The sequence below is a fragment of the Thermobia domestica genome, chromosome 12 (assembly GCF_964235325.1).
Source record: "Thermobia domestica chromosome 12, izTheDome1.hap1.1, whole genome shotgun sequence".
Lineage (NCBI taxonomy): Eukaryota > Metazoa > Arthropoda > Insecta > Zygentoma > Lepismatidae > Thermobia > Thermobia domestica.
The window spans coordinates 206,169,075-206,191,668 of NC_137465.1; the positions used below are offsets into that span (position 1 = coordinate 206,169,075).

At 36.4% G+C, this 22,594-nt stretch overlaps 1 protein-coding gene across 1 annotated transcript in view; it reads right to left on the reverse strand.

Moving 5' to 3' along the window:
* LOC145666977 (zinc metalloproteinase-disintegrin-like 4a) overlaps positions 1–22,594 on the reverse strand; it is a 75,406-nt gene that overhangs the window by 14,209 nt on the left and 38,603 nt on the right. Inside the window, exons 7-12 of the mRNA XM_081734637.1 lie at positions 20,575–20,744; positions 15,375–15,584; positions 13,398–13,496; positions 11,419–11,578; positions 10,576–10,716; positions 6,639–6,814 (exon numbers count right to left, since the gene is read on the reverse strand). Of these exons, the coding sequence (XP_081590763.1) occupies positions 6,639–6,814; positions 10,576–10,716; positions 11,419–11,578; positions 13,398–13,496; positions 15,375–15,584; positions 20,575–20,744 (956 nt within the window). The remainder of the gene's footprint in view (positions 1–6,638; positions 6,815–10,575; positions 10,717–11,418; positions 11,579–13,397; positions 13,497–15,374; positions 15,585–20,574; positions 20,745–22,594) is intronic.

Consider the following 22,594-nt stretch of genomic DNA (forward strand, 5'->3'; position numbering starts at 1 on the left):
ATAAATTAGTAGGTACTGCCATATTCCATACAGATGAATAATACTCAATGATTGGAGGAAATAAAAACCTTGTTTTAAATTCTATATTTAATCGCACGATTTCCAGATACCTACACATTGCTGCCTAGAGTAAAGGCATAACTTCTAAAACTTTTTTTTTTTAATAAAACTCTTTGACAAGATGTTAACAACACATTAAACCCTCAATTTACCTGACAAGTTAGGGCGAAAGAGTATGCGTAAAATTGCGAATTCTGTTCTGAACAAAACCTAAAGTAGGACAATACACTTGAAATCCTAATCCTAACTATATGTAAAACTACATGAACTGACATAAAATCAAGGGGTACTTCCGGTTGACGTGGAAATTTGAAATTTGGCATGATTGTAGGTTTTCGAGACTAACACACAGGAAAATTGCCAAAAGTGAATATTTTTAACTTTTAGGGGGTCTAAAAGGGGTATGAAAAAAATTCCTCATGTTATTTAAATGGGCTTTTTTTTTTAACCTATTATCTCATGTTTTAGGTACTTGAAACTGGAATAAAAACTTGAAATTCAGTATGCTTCTGCGTTTTCGTTAGCATTACCTAAGTAAATCACTAAAAATAAAAATTTCCAACTTTTAGAGTCATTTTATGGGGAACTGAAAAATCTTCTCCATGTTATTTACATGGGACATCTTCTACACCCCAAATTATTGGGCACTTCCTGTAGAGCTACAATGATTTTTTGGGACTAACCGACAGGAAAATTGTCAAAAGTGAATATTTTTAATTTTTAGGGGTCTAAAGGGGGTAGAGAGAAATTCCTCATGTTATTGATTTTTTTTATACTAATAATCTCATATTTTATGTGCTTGGAATTGGAAGAAAAACTTTAAATTCGGTATGTTTGCATCTTCCGTTAGCATTACTTAAGTAAATGACCAAATATAAAGATTTTCAACCGTGCAAAGATTTTATGGGGAGCCGAAAAGTCTTTTCCAATGTTATTTATATGGGTCATCTTCTACACCCCAAAATGTTTAGGTATTTTCGGCAGGATTAGAATGATGAAATTTGGCATGATTGTTGCCTTCTAGGACTAATTGACAGGAAAATTGCCAAACATGAATATCTTTAGTTTTTAAGAGATCTAAAGAGGGATGAAGAAATTCCCATGTTATTCAAATGGGCATTTTCTTGGGATACAAAATATTATCTTTTAAATAGTTGAAATGCGAAAAGAAACTTGAAATTGTTGATGGAATTGTTGGTTTAAGAGATGCGATGCCTTAGGCCGAGAAAGCGCGGGGGTCAGGGGGCGAAGCCCCCAAGCTTGGCCAAATTCAGGAAATGTAATTAAAGAGCAAATACACGAGATTCACTCTTAATACAAAGGCTGATACGTAAGAGATGCGAGGCGGTAGGCCGAGCAAACAGGAGGGTCTGGGGGCGGAGCCCCCATCTAGCCAAAGGCTAGTTGTTATAAAATGTAAGTGTAAACTATTTAGTGTACATACGATATTAGTAACAAAAACAAAACCCTTACAACTGAATATTAAAAGTGTGAAAAAAGCTTGCAGCTTAATCTGCTTTTCTGTTGAATGTTGTTGCTTCATAGTCAAAGATCCAAACTGCCTGAAATTACCATCATAAGCCAACAGGATATCTCTACATATGCAATGATTTGATTGATATGGCCTTTTATATGCTACACTATTCAAATTCTCTCCGTTAAGGCGTAAGTTTACTGTATTTTATACTCAGTATGTTAATTTTTTGTACTTTTACAAAAACAAAGAAGAGTAATGATTGATTGTAGATTATATTTGGCGAGGCTATTTGTCCCACTCACAGAAAGGCCTATCTTCAGTATAAATCACTCATTAACAAACTTACAAAATAAAAACCATTCGCAAAACCATGATTTCTATAAAGAGCAAAAGGAATAAAAGCACGACTTCCATAAAGAGGAAAAGGAATAAAAACATGACTTCTATCAAGAGGAAAAGGAATAAAAGCATGACATATCAAGAGGAAAAGGAATAAAAGCATGACATATCAAGAGGAAAAGGAATAAAAGTATGACCTGTATAAAAAGGAAAAGGAACGTCACAATTACTTCTATAAAGAGCAAAATAAATAAAAGAATGACTTCTATAAAGAGGAAAGGGAATAAATTATGGCTTCTACAAAGAGGAAAGGAATAAAAGAATGGAATAAAAACTATGGATTCGACTCTAATATCTGTCGTTTTCGATCATTTGTATATATCTCCCCCTCCATTTTCCCCAAGTTTCGGGGCTGAATTTGGATTTAACCGGCATGGAAAGTGTCACTGTTCATCTCAGCGACTCCGAAAATTATGGATTCGAAACTAATATCGGTTATTTTTGATCATTTTTAAATATCTCCTCCTCCTCGAAGTTGCACCACCAAAGTAAAAATAATAAAAACATTCCAGGCTCGCCCGAACCTCATCTATGTTGAAAATTTGATCGTGATCGGTCAAGTGGTTCAAGAGGTGTGAAGTCACAAACATTGGCACTTTGATTGTAAAACTCTGTCCCATATAGGTTGCAGGTAGAGCAAGGTAATAGAATTAGTGTCCGGATTCGACTCACACTACCGGCTATTATAAAATTCACTAAATAACAGAAATACTACAAAGTTATTCTCCTCTAAATTTGTTAGGTTAGAAATAGGTGAGGTCGCAGACAGGATCTCCACAGAGCCCCGTGGCAGGGTAAGCAGAGTGGCGAAAGGAATCCCAAAGCTCCGTGGCAAGTAGTGAGGAGATTAGTAGTCACAGAGCCACATAGCAGGCTAAGCAACTGGGGGTAGGATTCCCAACAGAGCCCCGTAGCAGGCTAAGCCAGGAGTCCCGTAGCAGACTAGAGGCTTGGGGTTAAGTTACTCCTAATGTTTCGTGGCAAACGTAGGAAGGACACCAGAGAACTGGTGCTGGTCCAGAAACAGAAAAGTTAAAAATAAGGATCCCCCTCGGGAAAGCCCGCGCCCTGGATAGTGGATAAGGCATCAACCAACATTCTACATGCCGCCCCCCCATGCAGTTGGTAACCTAAAGCTGCTGTCGGTGGGTGTGTCTCGCAGTTTCTATCTTTTTCGAAAGACATTTACTCGCGTATCTGTAGATAAAGTGTAAATAGAAAGAAAGAAGGGTAAAATAAAAGATAGGAAAGCGCGAGAGAAGAGTTATTTGTGTTTTGATAGAGGGACAAAAAACCTGGAAGCCAGGGAAAAAAGCCTTGTATCTGCAATCCTTGTATCATGCTGCATGCAATAGTATTTACATGGCAAAACCACAATAGAAGGGTGGCAAAACTCCATGTAAATGTGTCTGTCAATAATGAATTATTATGTTATATTAAAGCCTATCTGATTATGTTATATACAAATCTGGTTGTCTGTAGTGGGGAATGTATTGTTAGTGGGAATCTGTGTTATTTTTAGCATGCAAATTAGCCACCTCATCTTCCTTTGTCTGTGCATGTGTCGTCAACTGTCCGCTGGTTTCAGCATCAATTCACTTGTTCTACAGCTGCCACTTCTGTTTCCTTGTTCCTTGAAGCTGGTTTATATTTTGAGTTCGACTGATTGCCCCTGGATTTTATCTTGTCTGCATATGTTGGTTGGGTGACATGTATTGAACCATTGGCTGCTGTCAAGGCGTTCACTGTTTTTGCGAAGACTTTCTTTGTGGATATCTGTATAATTGTCTACATCTTGGTGCGTTCTTCATGATGACCGGTTGCTGTGAGAATGGTTGTAACCCATGTGATAATTCTGTTTGTGGCCGTCTCTATTGCAGATGTGATTTTCTCTTCTAGGACAGATGGATGATCTTCTGGTATGTTCACTTCTTAGGCGTTTACTGCTGTTTCTGTGGCGATATGGTCCTGAGAAGGACCAGTACGTCTGATAGGGCGAGCTTCTTCTATTGTGATTTTAGTGTATCTCTGCTGGGGGATGCTTCGTGGTCTTTGGGGGCAGGTGCTGCTTCCCGTTCTGTGTCCTTTTTGCTTATAAGTGGCACAATAGCCAATGTCAACTGGTTTCATACAATCTTCTTGGTGTGAGTTTCCACAGCGGAAGCAGACTCGCTGGCTAGTGTATTGAAATTTCAGATGCCCATACTGGTAACAGTTCCAGCAGGGCATCGAACTTGGAGGTTGACGGGAATTCTCTACTTTGCATCGCTTGTTTTAAAGTTTCCAGTCCTTGAGTTCTGAGTCTATTGATGTCTTCAAAATGTTTGGGAAAAAGCCTTAACATTGGTGCCGAGCCACTATTTGTGTTTATGCGGATGAGGTTGTTAAACCTTATTTTCTGCTTATGTAATGCTTCTTTGATGTTATTGATGTTGGTTGTGGTCTCAACCCGCGTATAACACATGTATACGTTGGAGTCTTTTTCTCCTGCCTTTCTGGGGCGTGCTGCTGTCTGTCTTCCTGTGTCCTGGTCTTTGTGTTTGAGCTTCCGGCTTCTTCAGTGTATAGTTTTCTTCTTCTATGCTGAACCTGCGTGAATTCAACTTCTTGAACCTCTGTTATTGGTTTTTCACCTGTATGGGAAGGGGTTTTCACCTGTGCGTGGTTATCCACCTGTGTGCTTCTGGTGGCCCTGAAAAGAGACAGAATTTTGAGGTCTCTCCTGTGTGAGCTGTTTCGACGTGATGCTTTGTTCTCGTCCTGTGGATGGTCGTTCTGGTTGAGTCGTTTCTGTTGTGTTTGTGAGACGTCCAAGTATGATTGCTTGTGGGCCAAAGTCGCTGTTTTTGAATATTTTTTAGGAAGATCTCTCTTGTGGCTTCTGACTTGAAGTAAGCACGATGCTTCCCTCCACCCATGCTGAGCAACATGAAATCCTCTGCATCGATCTTCTGTTTGATGATGGCTTCGATGTTGATTTCTTGACTGGCTTTCAAGATGCTCACGGGCGGACACATCAGGTAGTCATCATTGACTGGCTTATGTGCTTCTGGGAGTGTCTCTAGTACTGCTGGGCTGGTTGCCTCTCTCCGGATCTCCCCGGCGGTCATTTCTGTATGGGTTTCTTTTCTCACTTCACGTTTGTCGCCCCTGGACGTTGGTCTTCTGGTAGGTTTTTTCTCCCTGATGGGCTTTCTTCTGGGTGTTTCTAACGACAGTTCGTCTTCTCTCACACTCGCTGGTCCTGATAAGGGCTTTGCGGGTTTGCTGGTCCTGATAAGGGCTACAGTCACTAATTGGGTTGGTGGGCCTGAAAAGGGCCAGTTCACTAATTGCTGTGTATTTGCTTCTCTACGCTATCCCAGCGAGATAGTATTGTGATCCCGTCAGCCGACTGGCGGCAAAGCCTGTTCAGTCTATATGGCCAGAGCGAATCTTGGTCCACAATAGGGGGTCAAGCTGACGGAAAGCAATATCTATTTCATCAGGAAGCAGTGTATGCAATGTGTGTGTTTAGCACTATAACTTTATTATCCACAGTTCTTCTCTAAAGAAAGGATTATCTGAAAAGACTATCCTGTTATAATTTGTCTGAAGCACTACTTCACTGGAGCACTTCTTCACTTCTTGCAGCAGGTTATATTCTGCTGCTCTTCTTGTGGGCGGCGTATAGTGGCTCTAATCAATGGTTGCTTCGTCTAACACCACAAGGTATCCACAACCATGACGAGCGCCTCTCAGCTTCGGTGCTGGTCCGCTGGAGTCTGCCGAATTTATAGGGCTCCAGGCGGCGGTTGTGCTGCTGCTCCGATGTCTGCTTCGTAGAAGGAGCCAGAAGTCCGTCGTTGTGCGTGGTTGTACTGAATCCACGTGGTGCGTAGTATCCTGACGTAAAACTATGTGGTGGTGTTTGTAAACCCAAGCGTAAAGTATTGTTTGTACACAATACCACGTGAGATATTACAATATATACATATATACAGGGTTTTCATAAAGTATGGACGGATTTAATTCGCTTATAATTTACATAAAAATGCTCATATTGAAATCAAATAAAGTGCAAACGGTAGCGGAAGGATTAAATTTTTACCTGTAATCTGCACCAGCTCAGTTCATTCACCGCCACACCTCCAATTGGGCGCCATTTACGTCCACACATTCGCGTAGGCGGCGCTGGAATGTTGGCGGCCTCCCACTCTGAGGACTGTCCAGGACGCTTCCTGTCTCCAAGAACTTAGCATGCCACTTTCGGATTGCACTCTCAGTCGGTGCCGGCTTTTTGAACTCTTTGGTGAACTTTCGACACACCAGAATTGGTGATTTTAGCTCTGCGTACCACAGAACATAAGAAACTGACCCTTGCCCTCCCTCTCCCTCTCTCAACGTGTTCAGAGTTGCCGCTTATCTAACAGTGTTGCCAACTAAAAATTTAATCCTTCCGCTACCGTTTGCACTTTATTTGATTTCATTATGAGCATTTTTATGAAAATTATAAGCAAATTAAATCCGTCCAGACTTTATGAAAACCCTGTATATATATATATATATATATATATATATATATATATATATATGTTTGATATTATTAGAAATGCTATAGTCTAATTAGTTAGTATTCTTCACATGTTAATAACAAAAGGAGTTAAATTTAGAACTGAATGTAGAGGCAAATAGGTAATCCATTATAATAATTTGTACTTACGCCCTGTCACACGTCACAAATTTCTCAGTTGCATGATTATAACCACAATTTCCTGCGTAACTTCCTTTGGCGGAATTAAAATTATAACATTTAAGTTCAGCATTCTTTCCGTTTGATCCCCATAACAACTTGCACTGCTGCGAATGAGATCCACATGTCCCTTCGTAACAGAAGCCCTTTAATAAAATGATCAGAGAAAATTAATTATCTTTTATTTAGAAAAAGAAAAAGAAGGATTAGTATATCTATTAAAAGTTTAACTTTTTCCGAAACTGTAGCTAAGAAACAAATAGCAAAATTAGTATCAACTTCTATAAAATTAAGAACGAAAAGTAAATGTTATATAGGCCTAGTACACGTAGTTTTATCCCCAGTATTCGTACAATAGGAGTGCCATAACTTCTAGATTATGGCACTCATGATTAAAGAATAGAAAATAAAGCAAATAACTAGCAAAATGCACATTGTATTTGTGCTTATTTCTTAATTTTGTTTCTCCGTGATTGTCATATTTATATTCATACACCTCAAACCCAGAACTGCAGGATGTGGTCAACTTTTAAATATTAAGCATAAATACGAGCCTACATTTTTTGTACACTATATACTGTCACGGATGCTATACAACTTAATTAATTAAACTTTTGTCCGTGATTGTATTTTTAATTTATTAATCTTTAAATAACTTTCAGAAAACAGTAAAAAGAAACCTAAGATATTTTAAAAATCATTCGTAATTATTAATTAATAAATACCTTAAGTGTAAAAACTGTTATGTATTTTTGTTTTAAACATTATTTCCAAGTACTAAAGTTATTTACCTTTCACAAGTCATCGTGTAAGTTCATGCATTGAAAAAACAGTTGAGAAAGGTAAATTCATAAGTACACATACGTGTTCACCACAAGTACAAAAAGTCTATGACCTCTGCTCAAGTCAAGAAACAAAACTACTTCGCTTTCCTAAGGCAATAGTAGTTGAAACAAAAATATCATATCAACATTTTGGAACCAATCTCACCGTTAAAAAACACAAAAGTGTATCACCAACAAAACTTCTATTTCACATCATAAGTTTAATATACTCGTATCATATTTGTCAATGGCTAGTCGTTAGCAAGTGCTTAGAAAGCTTCAATAAACACAAATAAACATAAAATTAACGCATTAAAATCATTCCCCCAAAACTCTATTCTTTCATTTCACCATAAACAAAATATAAATATTAGTTTAAAAATTATCATCAATGTTTGAATTTCAAAAAATGGCTATTGCTGGGCCTATAACTACAATATTTTTTGTGTACGTCCCATTTTATGTTAATCATAAATAATATTTGGTCTAGGAATTAATTCGTGCGGGTGGACAAGAGATGGCGCAACGAACGGAGCGTCCCACAGTTCCGTGTATCCACACATGTGTTGCAAACCCCTGTCATCGCGTATCGTTCGTAGTATAGGGCAGTGGATTAAAGCGGCAACAACACCAGTTTGTAGTTAAGTGAACATGGCGCAATTTGTGCCTGATAAAGTGTTTTTGCGGGGTGTCCTGCTGCATTACTTTAACATGCAGAAAAGTGCGACTGAAAGTCATCGTATTTTGGTGGAAGTGTATGGTGACCATGCTCTAGCTGAGCGAACGTGTCAGAAGTGGTTTGCACGGTTTAGAAGTGGTGATTTCGGCTTGGCAGACCAAGAGCGAGCTGGACAGCCAAAAAAATTTCAAGACGAAGAATTGACAGCATTGCTCGAGCAGGATTCGTGTCAAACGCAGGAACAACTTGCAGCAGCATTAGGCGTTGATCAAACAACAGTCTCCAAACGCTTGAAAGACATGGGAATGATTCAAAAGATGTCACATTGGGTTCCACATGAATTGAAAGACAGAGACGTTGAAAGACGAAAAACCATTTGCGAATTGCTGCTTCAACGACAGAGCAGAAAGGGGTTTCTGCATCGAATTATTACGGCTGATGAGAAGTGGATCCATTACGAGAACCCTAAACGAAAAAAGGCCTGGGTGAAACCAGGTGAACCAGGTCCATCACAACCAAAACGAGATATTCACTGTGCAAAGGTTATGCTGTGCATATGGTGGGATATGAAAGGTGTGGTGTACTATGAGCTGCTGCAACCGGGTGAAACTATGAATGGAGAACGTTATCGACGACAATTAATGCGTTTGAAGCAAGCTCTGGCCAGAACACGACCAGAATGGGAGAACAGACATGATAAACTTATTGTTCAACATGATAACGCTCGCCCACATGTCGCAAAACCGGTCAAAACCTATTTAGAAAATGTCGGATGGGAGGTTTTACCCCACCCGCCGTATTCACCAGACGTTGCTCCTTCGGACTACTACTTGTTCGATTGCATGAACAACGATTTGATTGGACAGCGGTTTACTTCTTCAGAAGATATCGAAACATGGGTCTCTGACTGGATCGCTTCCAAGGATGAGGACTTGTTTCGCCAGGGAATCCGTACATTGCCTGACAGATGGGCGAAAGTGGTGGCTAGCGATGGACAATATTTTTCTTAAGGTATTTATGTATTTTGTGTTTGTACTACAGCTTCAATGTGTGCGTACCAACCGCACGAATTAATTCCTAGACCAAATACATAGCAAAACCATAAACTTCTGGAGAAATATTAGCAATTTAGTTTTTCTTTTATTCAGTTGTCTTAATTCGGCATCACAGTACTCACTCTCTCTCTCTCTCTCTCTCTCTCTCTCTCTCTCTATATATATATATATATATATATATATATATATATATATATATATATATATATATATATTCATATTCTTTGAGAAGTGAGTGTACTTTGCTGCTTTTAGTGTGTAGCTTTAAACTGAGCATATTTCAGTGCATAACTTCGAATGTAAATTCCACTGAGATCTTTTTAACCGCATTTGACCTTGTTCAGAACTTCCAAAACCATATTCAATTCAAATCTTGTTCTCATTCCTAAATCATATTATATTCCTATCATCTTTCAGTGCCATTGGTCAAACTGTCCTGGTAGTGTCATGTTCTCAAGTATCGTTGTCAACACTTTTCAAAACTGACAACAGAGTTTACAGCAATAATTACCATGTGTTCACTTCATTTATATTATTTAATACTCAGAGCAAAAGTGCAATTTCAGCTGGCACTAGCTATATAATAGAAGAACAATTAATGTCATAGTGAATGTCATGAGTAATGTTCTGTAATCGTTTATTTTTCCGTCGCTAAGTTAAAATGTTTGTTTAGTGGTTGTTATGACAGTGATCCGGCTACTAGGGTAATAGTTTCGTTACCATGTACTTGTTTATAAGTAATCATCAACATATAACTCAGCAAGAGTTCGTATAATAAGGATGTGTATAGCATTACTGTAAAGTTATTAACACTTTTTGCAAAATATATAGTGTGTTTAAGTGATTAAAACGTGTGTGTATAATCCTTTTTAAATGGAGTATACTATAAAAATTTTAATAATTCGAAATGTGGCATATCGTTATATGTTACCTTTCAAACTGACACACAATCATAGTAATACGTCTTGCGAATAAAATCAGAAAAATAAACACGCTGCTGAACAAGACTGCACTTATTTAATATAAAAACACATTTACACGTGACGTTTCGATCTTCTAGCCAAGTTTCTCATCTAGATCCTCGCCAAGATCTTGGCTAGAAGATCGAAACGTCACGTGTGTTTTTATATTAAATAAGTGCAGTCTTGTTCAGCAGTGTGTTTATTTTTCTGATGTTACCTTTCGTATATAAAATGAAGGCATGTCTCGAAACGAAACTTTGGTAATTAGTGACAGAACTTTCGATTTAAAATAATAATAAACTAGTGCTGTTTAAGATAAATGCGGCAAAGTCGAGAATAGTGCAGAAAAGTAATGACAAGAGTTAAAACAACACAAAATACACATACCTCTTCATCACTACACCTTTCTCCATTTCTCTTGAAGACATTGATTGGGCAAAATTCAGATTTTCCTGTGCAAAATTCTGGAAGATCACATTCAGAATTTGCTGAACGACATTCAGTTCCTGGTTCCGTTAGTGTACATGTCTGCAACAGAGAGAGAAGAAATTAGCAACATCTTGTTTATTGAGGTCGTACTATTGCGCTAATACTCTTTTTGTCTTGTGCTTTAAGAAAACAAATAAATCTCATCACGAAGTGATGTATATTGCAATCAATATGTACGAGGGACAGTCAGAAAGTTCCCGGAATGTTGTAGTTTTGACATTTGCATACAATCACAATGAATCTGGTGCAGTACTGTCCTACGTTGCCGAATTGTACGAGTAGTGTAGCTGAACGGAGGAGTGTGTGATGATTAGTTGACACAATTTCACAGATCGAGCAACGCGCAATCAAATGCAAATTGAAAAAAAATTGCTTCAGAGACTTTGATAATCTTAAAAAGTTTAACACCGTCAGATGTTTTACTCTCCCCAAAGCAAAAAATAGACCTCAAAGATACCCGTTTCGCCACCTTACGAGAGATCAAAACCAACGCGACGGCTGAACTTCGGAAGATACCAGAAGAGGACTTTAGTCGATGTTTCCAGCAATCGCAGAATAGTTAGATTATTTTAAAAGCATATATTGTACAAGTTAAAAATAATTTGTTCACTTGTCAGAATTGTAGCTTTAACTCTTATGTCCCATTTTCCATATGTCTACATAGTGTTGAACCAATTCATTTACAATACTCTTCTTTTGTCAGTTACTTTCGTTGATAACTGTAGAATAGTAGATAAATACCTTGAGGTCACAGCACTCTCCCGTAGCACAGGATGCATTGGTGTACAGCGTACAAGACGTTGCATTACAACAAGGATTATCACAACTCTCCTCTAATCCACAATCACATTCTTCGCCAGCTTCCAAGAAACCATTGCCACACACCGGGCCACCAAACAATCTTTAAAATATAAAAAAGTTGACGCAAATATAGTTTAAAACATATACAAATAATGTAAGCATCCGTTAATTAAAGTATTGTGAAATGTAACGGTATTTTAAAATTAAATTATACATACTAATTATCAGTAGGCACGAAACATCGTAGGAATAACATAAAAATCTGGCCACTGGACTTATATTATAAATTACCCGAATTCTTCTTTCCCACTTCAATGCTTCTGTTTCACTAATTGAGGTAGGATAGGCCAGTTTTATTTAGCGTTTTAGAGCTTGGTTTCTCAGAACTATTGAGCAACTCCAGACATAGGTATACAGCGTCGTAATTTGGAAACTCCTGGGAGAGGGAAAGCATTATTTGGTCCTCTAGAAAAGTACGAAATACAAACTTTGAGTCCCAGTTGGCGTAGGGCCCAGATTATATTTATGATTCATCTTATGCAAATATATTTTGTTCAGATGATGTGACAGGAACAGCACTTTTAAATTATTTTCAGATCTTTTGAAAATATGGGGGCCCATTCTATTCTTCAATAGTTAAATTGAGGGAACAATATTTAACATAACTTAAAAGTCGTAAGAAATATACTGGTTGTCCCACATAAAACCGGTACGCCTCACGCACAAGATTCAAGTAACACTTTAGCAGCAACAATGAATTAACTAACAGTACGAGTTTCTCACAACATCTGACGCACGACCACACTACTGCATTCAACTTTCCGATAAAATATAGTGTAGCCAACTTTAGAGACAGTGTTGTGACCCCACAAGCAATTTAAATAGATTAACTGGTACGTGAGGCGTACCGGTTTTATGTGGGACACCCTGTATATTATTTTTTGGGATCAAAATAGTAGACATTTTACGGAAATGGGCCCAGATCACATTTTCGTTTCATTTAATTTTTTTTATGTTGAAACTATTTTATGCTTTATTTACACATTCATGTTCGTATCGTATCATATGGAGTAAGAAAGTTCTGTCTTGAAGTGGTCCCCTCGAACGGCGGGGACGTTAAAAGGAGTGAAGTTGTTCTCTCACCTCCACAACTTCCGGCACTGTAGGTATATATTCAGAATCATTGTCAGGTAATACAGAAAACATATATTAATTACTAACACTAAGGAAAGAAGTACATTTGTATAATACTAGGCAAACGGACAAAATAAGCAGTTCATGTCATTTTATAATAATTTACCGAAACATGTTAAAGATATAAATTGAGCAGCAGATTTGAAAGCAATACGAAAATAATACTTCTGGAAACTATCACAAATATTAATCATTGTAATTCGACATTGAATATTATAAAATTGTAGCTATAGAATAAGATGTAAAATGCAATGAACTTTCTCGTGTTTGTGTGGGAAACGCATGTGTCTTCAATTCTCGGAAGAAACCCATGTGGTTCGGATGTCATGTTAAGTAGTTCATAATGCCTTGGTGCTAAAACGGAACGTTTAAAGTAAAAATTAACCAAGTAGCTCTAGTCTGAGCGTAATCGCGTAAGTCTATTTGATAATAATAATATAATAACTGTAAATCAATAATTGGAATCTTATATAAGTATAGCAGTTTCCCATAAGTTAGTGGGCCCAATTTTTATTAAGATGTCTAGTCCATGCACTTAAAGGCAAGATAGAGATCTGTAAGCTTTATTAAGTCCCTATGTTGTTTATCTAAGAATGTATATCACTTCTCTCTTGTTTCTTGGACGAAGTCGGCCATTAAGAGTATCGTTTTGGAGAGCCAAAAATATTTTTAGGAAGTTAATGAACCGATACTATCACTAGCTTCAAATCAAACATTGGCGTTACCTATCTGGCTTATTTCGTAGACAATGATCAAATCCACGCTTGAAACTATCAGTCAAGGCCTTGACGCTGCACTCGCTCCATTCAGTTACTGATTCTGTTCTGTAAGATTAATGAAATATGTTAGTTATTTATATACAAAAATACTTTTATTATTGCTGTAGTACTATTCTATATTACTGTGATTTTGTGTTAAGATGTTATTTTGAAACAAACTAAAAAATTAATGTATCCTGGCTCGGTCCCCACAAGTATAATACTATATCAGGTCAACAATTCGCACGCGTGGCTGAGTGACCACAAACATGGAAAACGTTTAAAAGTAATCTATAATAACTCCCGTCTGTACTCTAGAAAGATAAAGTATGTATTCACTAATACTGCAAAAGCTAGGAGCCGCAAAACGAAGCAATCTAATTTGAGATTTGGATAAATAGTAAGTATTATTAATAGGCATATTTTCTATAAAATAACTAGTCCAAATTATACATAAAAATAGAATATTCACTGTCACTATTCACCAATCAACTTAGGGATCCCAAACACTAGGAATTTGACTAATATCGGTCATTTTCAATTATTTTTACGTCACCATCCCCCTTAGGAGTATTAATGGGGGCTGAATTAGGATTTAAATGGCATCGGAAGCGTCACTGTTCACCCCAGCTATTGTGGAAACTATAGATTCAACACTAATATCGGTCGTTTTCAATTATTTTTATATATCTCCCCCTCCCCTAAGTTGCACCGTCAAAGTGAAACGATAAAAACCATCCCAGGTCCGAATCTCATCTATATTGAAAATTTGATTGAAACCGGTCTGGTGGTTCAAGAGTTATTAAGTCACAAACATAATGACTCATTTTTATATGTATATACATTAAGATTAAGGGAAGTAAAATAAATGTATTACTATCAGTTAGTACACCATTCATTTTATAATTCATATTAACGTATTCCTATATTCCACAATTAATATTTTATTAGGGAATATGTTTTCATTCATATATTTATTAATTTACACAATGTACTCAAATCTCGCTATCTCCTAATAATAATATTTAAACTGAATGATAAGAGTAATTTGTTTATCAACTTCTATGGATGCTTCCTGTGTCCATTTAAAGCATCATGCCCCAACCGTTCTAATATCCATATGATGGTATTCAAACCTAGAAAAAGTAGTAATGATGGACGTCGTATTTATGGTAACTAAAAATGAACAATTCAGAACATTAAATTATTATTAAAGTTAATAGATTAGAAGTTCATTTTGTATTCCTTACTGTAAATTTGAAGTTTGCGTATGCAATCATGTAATTTCTCTATTATCTTAAATTCACTAGGGCTTTGTTTCCGTGATATTCTCAGCATTGTTTGTGCTTCAGGACACACTCTCGAAATCCTGTCAGAAACGGGGATTCTCAACAGTATCTAACTTATTTGAGATTTCTGGAAATGTGTTCACTATGTAGGGTGGGACTACGTCGAGGGAACCTAACCATGTTTACATGAGTAAACGTTTCATTTTCATTTTCCAGATATGTTGCCACTTCAATCTAAATGGCTCTTCTAATAAATACTGAGAGGCAGGAAAAACTTGGATAAATGCATGGTTCCAATACTGTTTGCGACAAATTTATCTAGCCTGTAGTCGAACCTGTAGATTTGACCCTGGGGAATTTTTTCTTTAACTCTAGTTTCCAATATAGACCCTTGTGATTTTTGTTTCAAATAGTAAAGCATTCTAACATGAATATGAGCAAGATATTTTATCATTCGGATAATTGATATTAAAAAAAAAAAACTCAACATAGTTTGCAGATCAGAAGCTAATTATTTCATTTTCTATGTAAGGCATGTTCTCTATACTCAAGGTATGAGTTTTTTAAACAATAAATAAATAAACATAGTACAAATAAGTAACCAAAATAAACAATTTAGTTGACCAAGTTCGAAAGTAGAGTACTAATTTCATACATGACAGATGGAGCCATGATGCAATATTCACATCCACAATTCTCTTTGTCATGTTCCATACCAAAGTTATGTCCCATTTCATGAGCAACTGTGAGTGCAACCAAACCTACAACATTGCTGTGTTTTATATCTACTCCACCAGAGTATTTATAGCTACACATCGTGTACGTATAGGCTTTGCCCACAACGCCGCCATTAAAGTCCTTTCCGCTGCAAAGAAAGAAAAAAAATCTTGAAAATAGGTTTTCGAAATAAAAGTTAGATCTTAAGAATAATGTTTAATTCACCATATAGCTGTATGACAGTGAATTAAAAAAAATAAAGTGTAGGAAGGTTGTAATAAACTCAAGAACATTCATAACAAACAAATGAATAATAATGTAACTAAATACTAGAAAAAGAATTGTAATGCTTATACATCTAGATGTAGTAGTTATTTACGCTGTAATCATTTGAATAGTAGTTATTTACGCTGTTTTCTAAAATTCGAATTTACCTATTGCGGCAATGTGTAGTGTTATGTTGTCTCTAAAGATGTGACTAAGCATACGATTACTAAAAGCCGCCAGGGGAGTCACACAATCCCTCAGATGCGCAATAGGGTGGCCCATATTATATAGTCAAATTTTCAAAATTAGTTTACATATCTAGTAATGAAACAACTCTGCTGGCAAAATTAGATCATATTCCAATTGGAAGACAGTGCTCAAAGGCATATATTAAGATTGAAATCCAAAAATAGGGATTTTTAGGTTAGTTTCAATGAAGTACAACTAGCTGGAAAGTAGTAAATTACGTGTATTTCCTAGTAGAATATCAACAAATAATGCAATAATACAAAAATCTTGTAAGGGAATGTACTAGGTAGTAGAAGAAGTAAACGGATTAATCCTTTGAAGATGACTACTTCAAACTGTCAACAACTGCTTTTGTCGTCTGGCTCGGAACCAACTGTCTATTAGCTTTTTTTCTTTATCATTTGTCATAAGCTTATTGAAGTCTTCAAATAGTTTGACTCCACGCTCAGCTATATCATTTACAACTTTTGAAGTTTTTGATTATTTTCCCCCTCTAATGTAATGTTGATTGCTGCTCCATTTATCCGGATGTGTGGTCAAAAAACTTGAATTTATTTTTAACTTATCAAACAACTGGACTGATCTTTTTGAGGCAAAATCAGCCAAAGCAGCTTGATTAGTTAAAAGAGCTGAGTCTCCTCTTACCTTCCGGTCTGCATGCTCACACTTCATCTTATTGACAATTGCCACCTTGCCCTCACTGGATACTTTATTTGAGAATAAACTCAAATCAACTAGTTCATCCGAAAGGTACCAAAGATGAGGTTTGAAGGCATTTTTCGCAATCACTTATTTCAGGATCAATATTATGGTATTTTGTCATGTCATTCCACAGGGAAAGATCTTACCAAGGAGCATTTGTAGCCACAGGTGCTTCAATACAATATTTGACTTACACAAGAGCTCCAAATTTCACAAAGCGTTCTAACTAAGATTTTTCCTTTTGTGTGGTTTTGAAACAGTGTTCATTACGAAACAAGTATATTTTGATAGCGTATAACAACTTCGCCATCCAACGCGCGTCGTGTACTGCACCTGGAGTTCTCCAATGAACTTTGGCTGGAGTATGGCCTAGAGCAAGTAAAGAGAGCTCTATTAACTCCATATAGTCATCTCTGGACTGGTTCTTGCTTCCTAAGGCAACTAATAAAACACTGACTGCAGAGAGTTTAAGATAATCACTGTCAGGAATATCTCCCAAAGGCTGATAATTTTCTTGGTGTATATAATGCCATGCTGCCTTGAATCTTTTGAATAACGGTACATCAGGGGAACTGGAAGCTCCAAAGCAGAAAGTAAATACTTTACTGAGAACAATTTCTAAAATGTGGTGTCTGCATGGTAGCCATAACAATTCTTTTTCAACTTTGTGTTCCAGCAAAACACAGGCTCCATTTTTTCAATCCTGTGTTAACTGATGTAGTGTCAAAACACATGACTACTATCTTGTTACGCAAACCCCGTTCAGTTAGTTTATTATAAACTACATTTGCGCCAGTACCACTTACAAGTTTTGGCACACCAACTAGCTAATTTATCTTTACCATCTGCAGATACTAAGACGGGTAAACGATCTACTTTATCAGTGCCTAAAGTTTCGGGAAGAATCTTCTCATCCCAATGAACAATGACTGGATCGTCAAACGAAACAGATTCTTTTATTTCTTCAAACACAGTTTTTCTTGCTGCTTTCCATTTGCGTTGAATAGTGCTTCGTGATAATGGCAATGAGTTGGGGTCATGACCTAGTGCTGCTGCAATAGGGACCATTAATCTTAAGGATTCCCTATCGGAAACTTTATTGCGATCTAATTCACTAGTGGCATGTGTAGAAAATAAAAATTTCTTTGCAATTGGCTCAGACTGCAAATCTGTACGAGATTTCCTTTTTTTTTTTTTTTCAAAGATTATGATGGCCTATACGTACTATACAGCTCTTCTGATTTATCTTTGACCGGATCAGAATTTTGTGATGAATCGTCTTCTGAATTTGAAATAGTCACAGTTGAGGATGCCAGGGACGAGAAACTTTGAACTGTACCTTTTTCAAGTCTGTTTTGCTCTTTCAGTCTTCTTTCAATAATCCTTGCTTGTTTCTTGCTGTATTTCTTGTCTTCTGATGAAATAAACATATTTCTTTTTGTCCTTTGATCAATTAAAAACTTCCTGTCTTCATCTACTTTGCACATAGTAAGTACTTCATTGTGAGCAATGTCAAACATCTTATCAAGGTGCTCTTGAAATGATGTTTCACGTTTCTTTTGGGCATCAGACATTCTTCCTTTATTTTTTTTCAACAACAGCCATTCAGAGTGTAGTTTTTCAAGCTTATCAACACAATGTTTTGTAAGTCTAGTAGGTATCAGTGTGGCTGCCTTTTTCCACACTGAAATTAATTCGTTTATAGTGCTGTGACGTGCATTTTTTTATAGATTTTTTTCATGTAGAAAAAACTGAAATCTGAGAAGAACTTGCCTTAAAGTTAGTAACTAATTAAATCTAGATATTGGTTCTACGTCTCTGATACCTATCAAAAATACACTGTCCGCTTGACGTGTTGAAGTTAATGACAAAGCCATATTTTCACACAGTCCATATTCCACAACAATCACATGTAACACAACAGTCCTCACAACCAAATATTGACCGTTCTCATTTTTCACTTTTATACAGTTTTCTTGATGTTTAAACTTGCAACACAACAGTTCTCACGACCAAAAATTGACAGTTCTATGTTTTTTTTTGTTTTTTTTACTTCTTTATACAGTTTTCTTGATATTTATTTCACAAAAATAGCATTTGGAGAAAGAAATACATAATTAAAAATTTATATTTCAAAATAAAATAAAATAATGCAATTTTTCGAATTTGTAAGACGTTGAGCACTGCTTTCTATTCCACCTAGGACATTGAAATTTTGGCAATTTACTATTATTAGCTGCAGTAAAAAAAATGAGATGGTGCCCAGGGTTGTGGGATAAATTTGAATTTTTTGGGCCATCCTAATGCGCAAGCTATGCTGATTCCCTTTCCAAAAAGATGGAAACTTGTTTTGACGCTAGGGATAAGTGAGTGTACGAAAAACCGTCAACTTCACACCTCTCTTGCATCTTAAAATGCATGTCTATGCCATTTTGCTGAGATGACGATGCAGCTGAAGCCTATAGTTTATACTTTATTATTTTTAAATGGATATTGCGAGAGGCTGAAAGCTCTAGGTTTGCGGGAGCTGCTTCAGTAAGCTTACCTAACATGATTCATAGATCCCGACTGAGAAGCTTTGCAGTCTTTCACCTCTGAATTTCTCATACCATTTTTTGATGCTTTTGAAAATAGAATTTTACTGGAATTGTGTCTTCCAGAAAATTCAACTCGAATAATTTTGTTTTCCAGAAAATTTGTTAAAATTATCACTAAATGTTGCGAAGTATTTGAGGAACTTTTATAGGCACAGTATTTCAGTGTATATATATAGTCTTGGATAAGGAAAACTTAATATTTCGACCAACGCTTTTGGCATCATCAGTCCGTAAAAATAAATTTAAAAACTTTCGTGGAAGATTAGAAGAAGAATGAAAATTCTTTAGATTTCCAAGGTTAGTCTTCCTCAACTTTCAGTAACGCAGCATGTGTTTTCTGTAAGTTTTCCTTTTAAACTTAGTTTTTACACCTGACGAAAACAAATGGGATGGGACGAATTATATATGTCAGCTGTCCTACTTTAAGACATGTCCCATGGGAAAAAAGTTTCAGTTATAGTGTTCCATGTTGTTTATAAGATGAATTCATTACTAATATCTTATAAAACTACGAGATTGTCTTCCATTGGGTATGATAAAGTGCAATAAAGAGTGAGTGGACTGTAAATGTAGTGGTTGCAATATCAAAGGCATGTCCCTACACGCTGGTGCGCTCCTTGCTCCCGAGTATTACTTCAATATTTACAAAATGCAGATAAAAATATGTTCTGTGTTTTCATATTTATTGATTCAAGTTTACACTCACTATTACTATAAAATTCATTTGTTTCACTTTCAGAGATGAAGAACAATTGATGTTCCATGTAGGTTTAAAAGTTATTTCCATATAAAACTTCTACTTCGATCTTACTAAACGCAAGTTGAATGAAATATAGCATATACAGTAAGGCATAACCTACGTTTTAATTGTTAATATGCTCCATTTCATTTACGGAATTAGAAACAAAAGCACCAACTAATTTTTCTGATACACTTGTAATAAAATAAGACAACAATACATGACACTTACGTTTCATAACAGTCTTAAAGGCATACTTACATCCATCAACGAATTTACTCTTGTGACTCTTTCTCTCCCGGACACATGAACAGACAGGATGATATATATATATATATATATATATATAAAGGTTTTGATAAACAAAACTACTTAAAAAAACGGTCTATTCGACAATCATGCAACCTAAGCAGCTGCCACCACTAGTAAAATGTTTGTGTAGATATTGCACCGTAGCAACGTCTCAGTAAGTTTTTTTTTTCGAAATCTTCTACTATTTGTATGTTTGAGCTGACCATGCTTATAAGAACTCGAAAAGCAACAAGAATTCAATGTGTAATTCTAAGTACTCACTAAATACTTACGTTAAAAGCTGTGCGTTGTCATTTGGGTATTGTAGAACTAATTTTTCTCTTCGATATTCCAAAAATTTCTCCAGCGTAGTATCACCGTTGGAAGATATCTCTATCTGGTCTCCTTCTGTCCACACAACGACGCCAGTCAGAGAGATGTATATGTTTAAAGACATGTATACCTTTTAACAAATAAAGAAAGTGCATATATATATTTCCAAATGCAATGTAATTATTGTTACACATTTCTAAACTCTAATTATGGTACGCGTACTTTGCTACTTAGACTATGGCTAATCGAGGATGCGTACCCCGCGCAGCGAACGCGAACTAGGTAGGTACTCGGTAATTTTACTTTTGCCAGTTATAAATCTTACTGTGAACCAGTCATTGTTTCCAGGCCTTATTGCCACACCCTTATTGTCATACATGTGAGTCACGAGAAATAACCCTATTGTGTTACATATAGATTTTTCTGTGATTAGCTAATTTTTCGGAATTTCCTTGTGATTTTTCTTTTGTTATACACGTACATATTTTATAATAGTAGAGTTCCAATACTCTGCATAAAGCATCTTCCAAGCAGCTGTTTCTTGCTAAAAATCCCCTTGCCTGGCCACACGTCTTTCTTTTTTGTCCTTCCTTTATACATCTTTTACTGATTCCGAAACAGCAGGCAGTCTATTGTTCCGAAACGCACCAAATACGCTGGAGCCGACGTATTCTGTGCGTTTTTATTGCTTTTGCGTTTGCAGCGCATTGCGATTAGCGATCCACATTTAAATACATGGTCAGCGTATTCCAACCGTACGCATGAACCATAAAAACGCGTTGCGAACGCATTGAAGCCGTGCACTTGGGATAGTTATTTCCAATTAGTCAATGTATCATGTCCCAATCTTTTCTTTCGTAGGAGCAACACGGAAAAACAGGTAGAGGCTAGGGAAAGGTAAGCGAGAAAAGGCGGCAGAAAGGTTTATAAAGAAGTGTTGGTAATGCACGAAATAGCAATGGATTCGCGTATAGTGTACTTGCCAAACCATCAACTCTGCTATCCATGTTCTCGCTTGCCTGTCACCATTATGGTTGCCAAATCTTTTGCGCTTTCTACGAAGTTTTATGTTTTTTTTGACGCGTTTTACGTTATACATATTCCTTTTTTCCGCAAAAGATGTATTTCTTTTCTTTTAATAAATCGACAAAATGGTAGCCCTGGACACATTTAAAGTGTTTTTCTACGTTAGTGTGAAGAGATACTATTTAAAAACATTAAAGAAATTTATTTCTTACACACTGTCAACAACGTAACCCAACGATGTAACTTGGTATTCAGAGACAAAATGAAACAAGAGAATAATTCCACATGGATAAATATCTTTTAAAATCGTTGCACTGGATTCAGCATTCTTAATAGTATGAAAATCGCAATTAGAAACCTATGCAAGCATGGGCACTTTTTTATCAGTGGGAGGATCGTTAGTTCTTTAAGAAAACACTTGGGTTCGATTCTCGGCTAGAGTTCATGTGGTGCGGATACCAAGTTTCCCAAGTTAAGTTGTTGGACCACGTCTCAATTTAGCCTCGCTGTTGAAAAGGACACCAAACTCAAAATCAAATCTTTAAGAAAACATCAATTTTGATTACGTTTTCCTGTATGATAATTTTATTTGCTAGCAGAGGCGGCTCGTGAAGGAGTCACATCAGTACAGTATAATATTTTATCGCTCCAAAATAAGGTAAGATAAAAGTTATCTAATGATTTAGTTGTTATATACAAGAATTAGAGGATTAGGCAAACTTATTTCCTCTTAGTCTGAATCAATAAACGTCAGTTTTTACCGATGTGGCTTCTCGGACAAGCCGCCCCTGTTTTGTTGGTAATTATACGAATAGCCTTAATATTAAACTAAGGAAGAAGTTAGTTGAGTGCTATATCTGGAGTATTGGACTGTATGGTTCAGAGACTTGGATATTACGGGAGTTAGAGAAGAAATATTTAGAGAGTTTCGAAATGTGGTGTTGGAGAAAGATG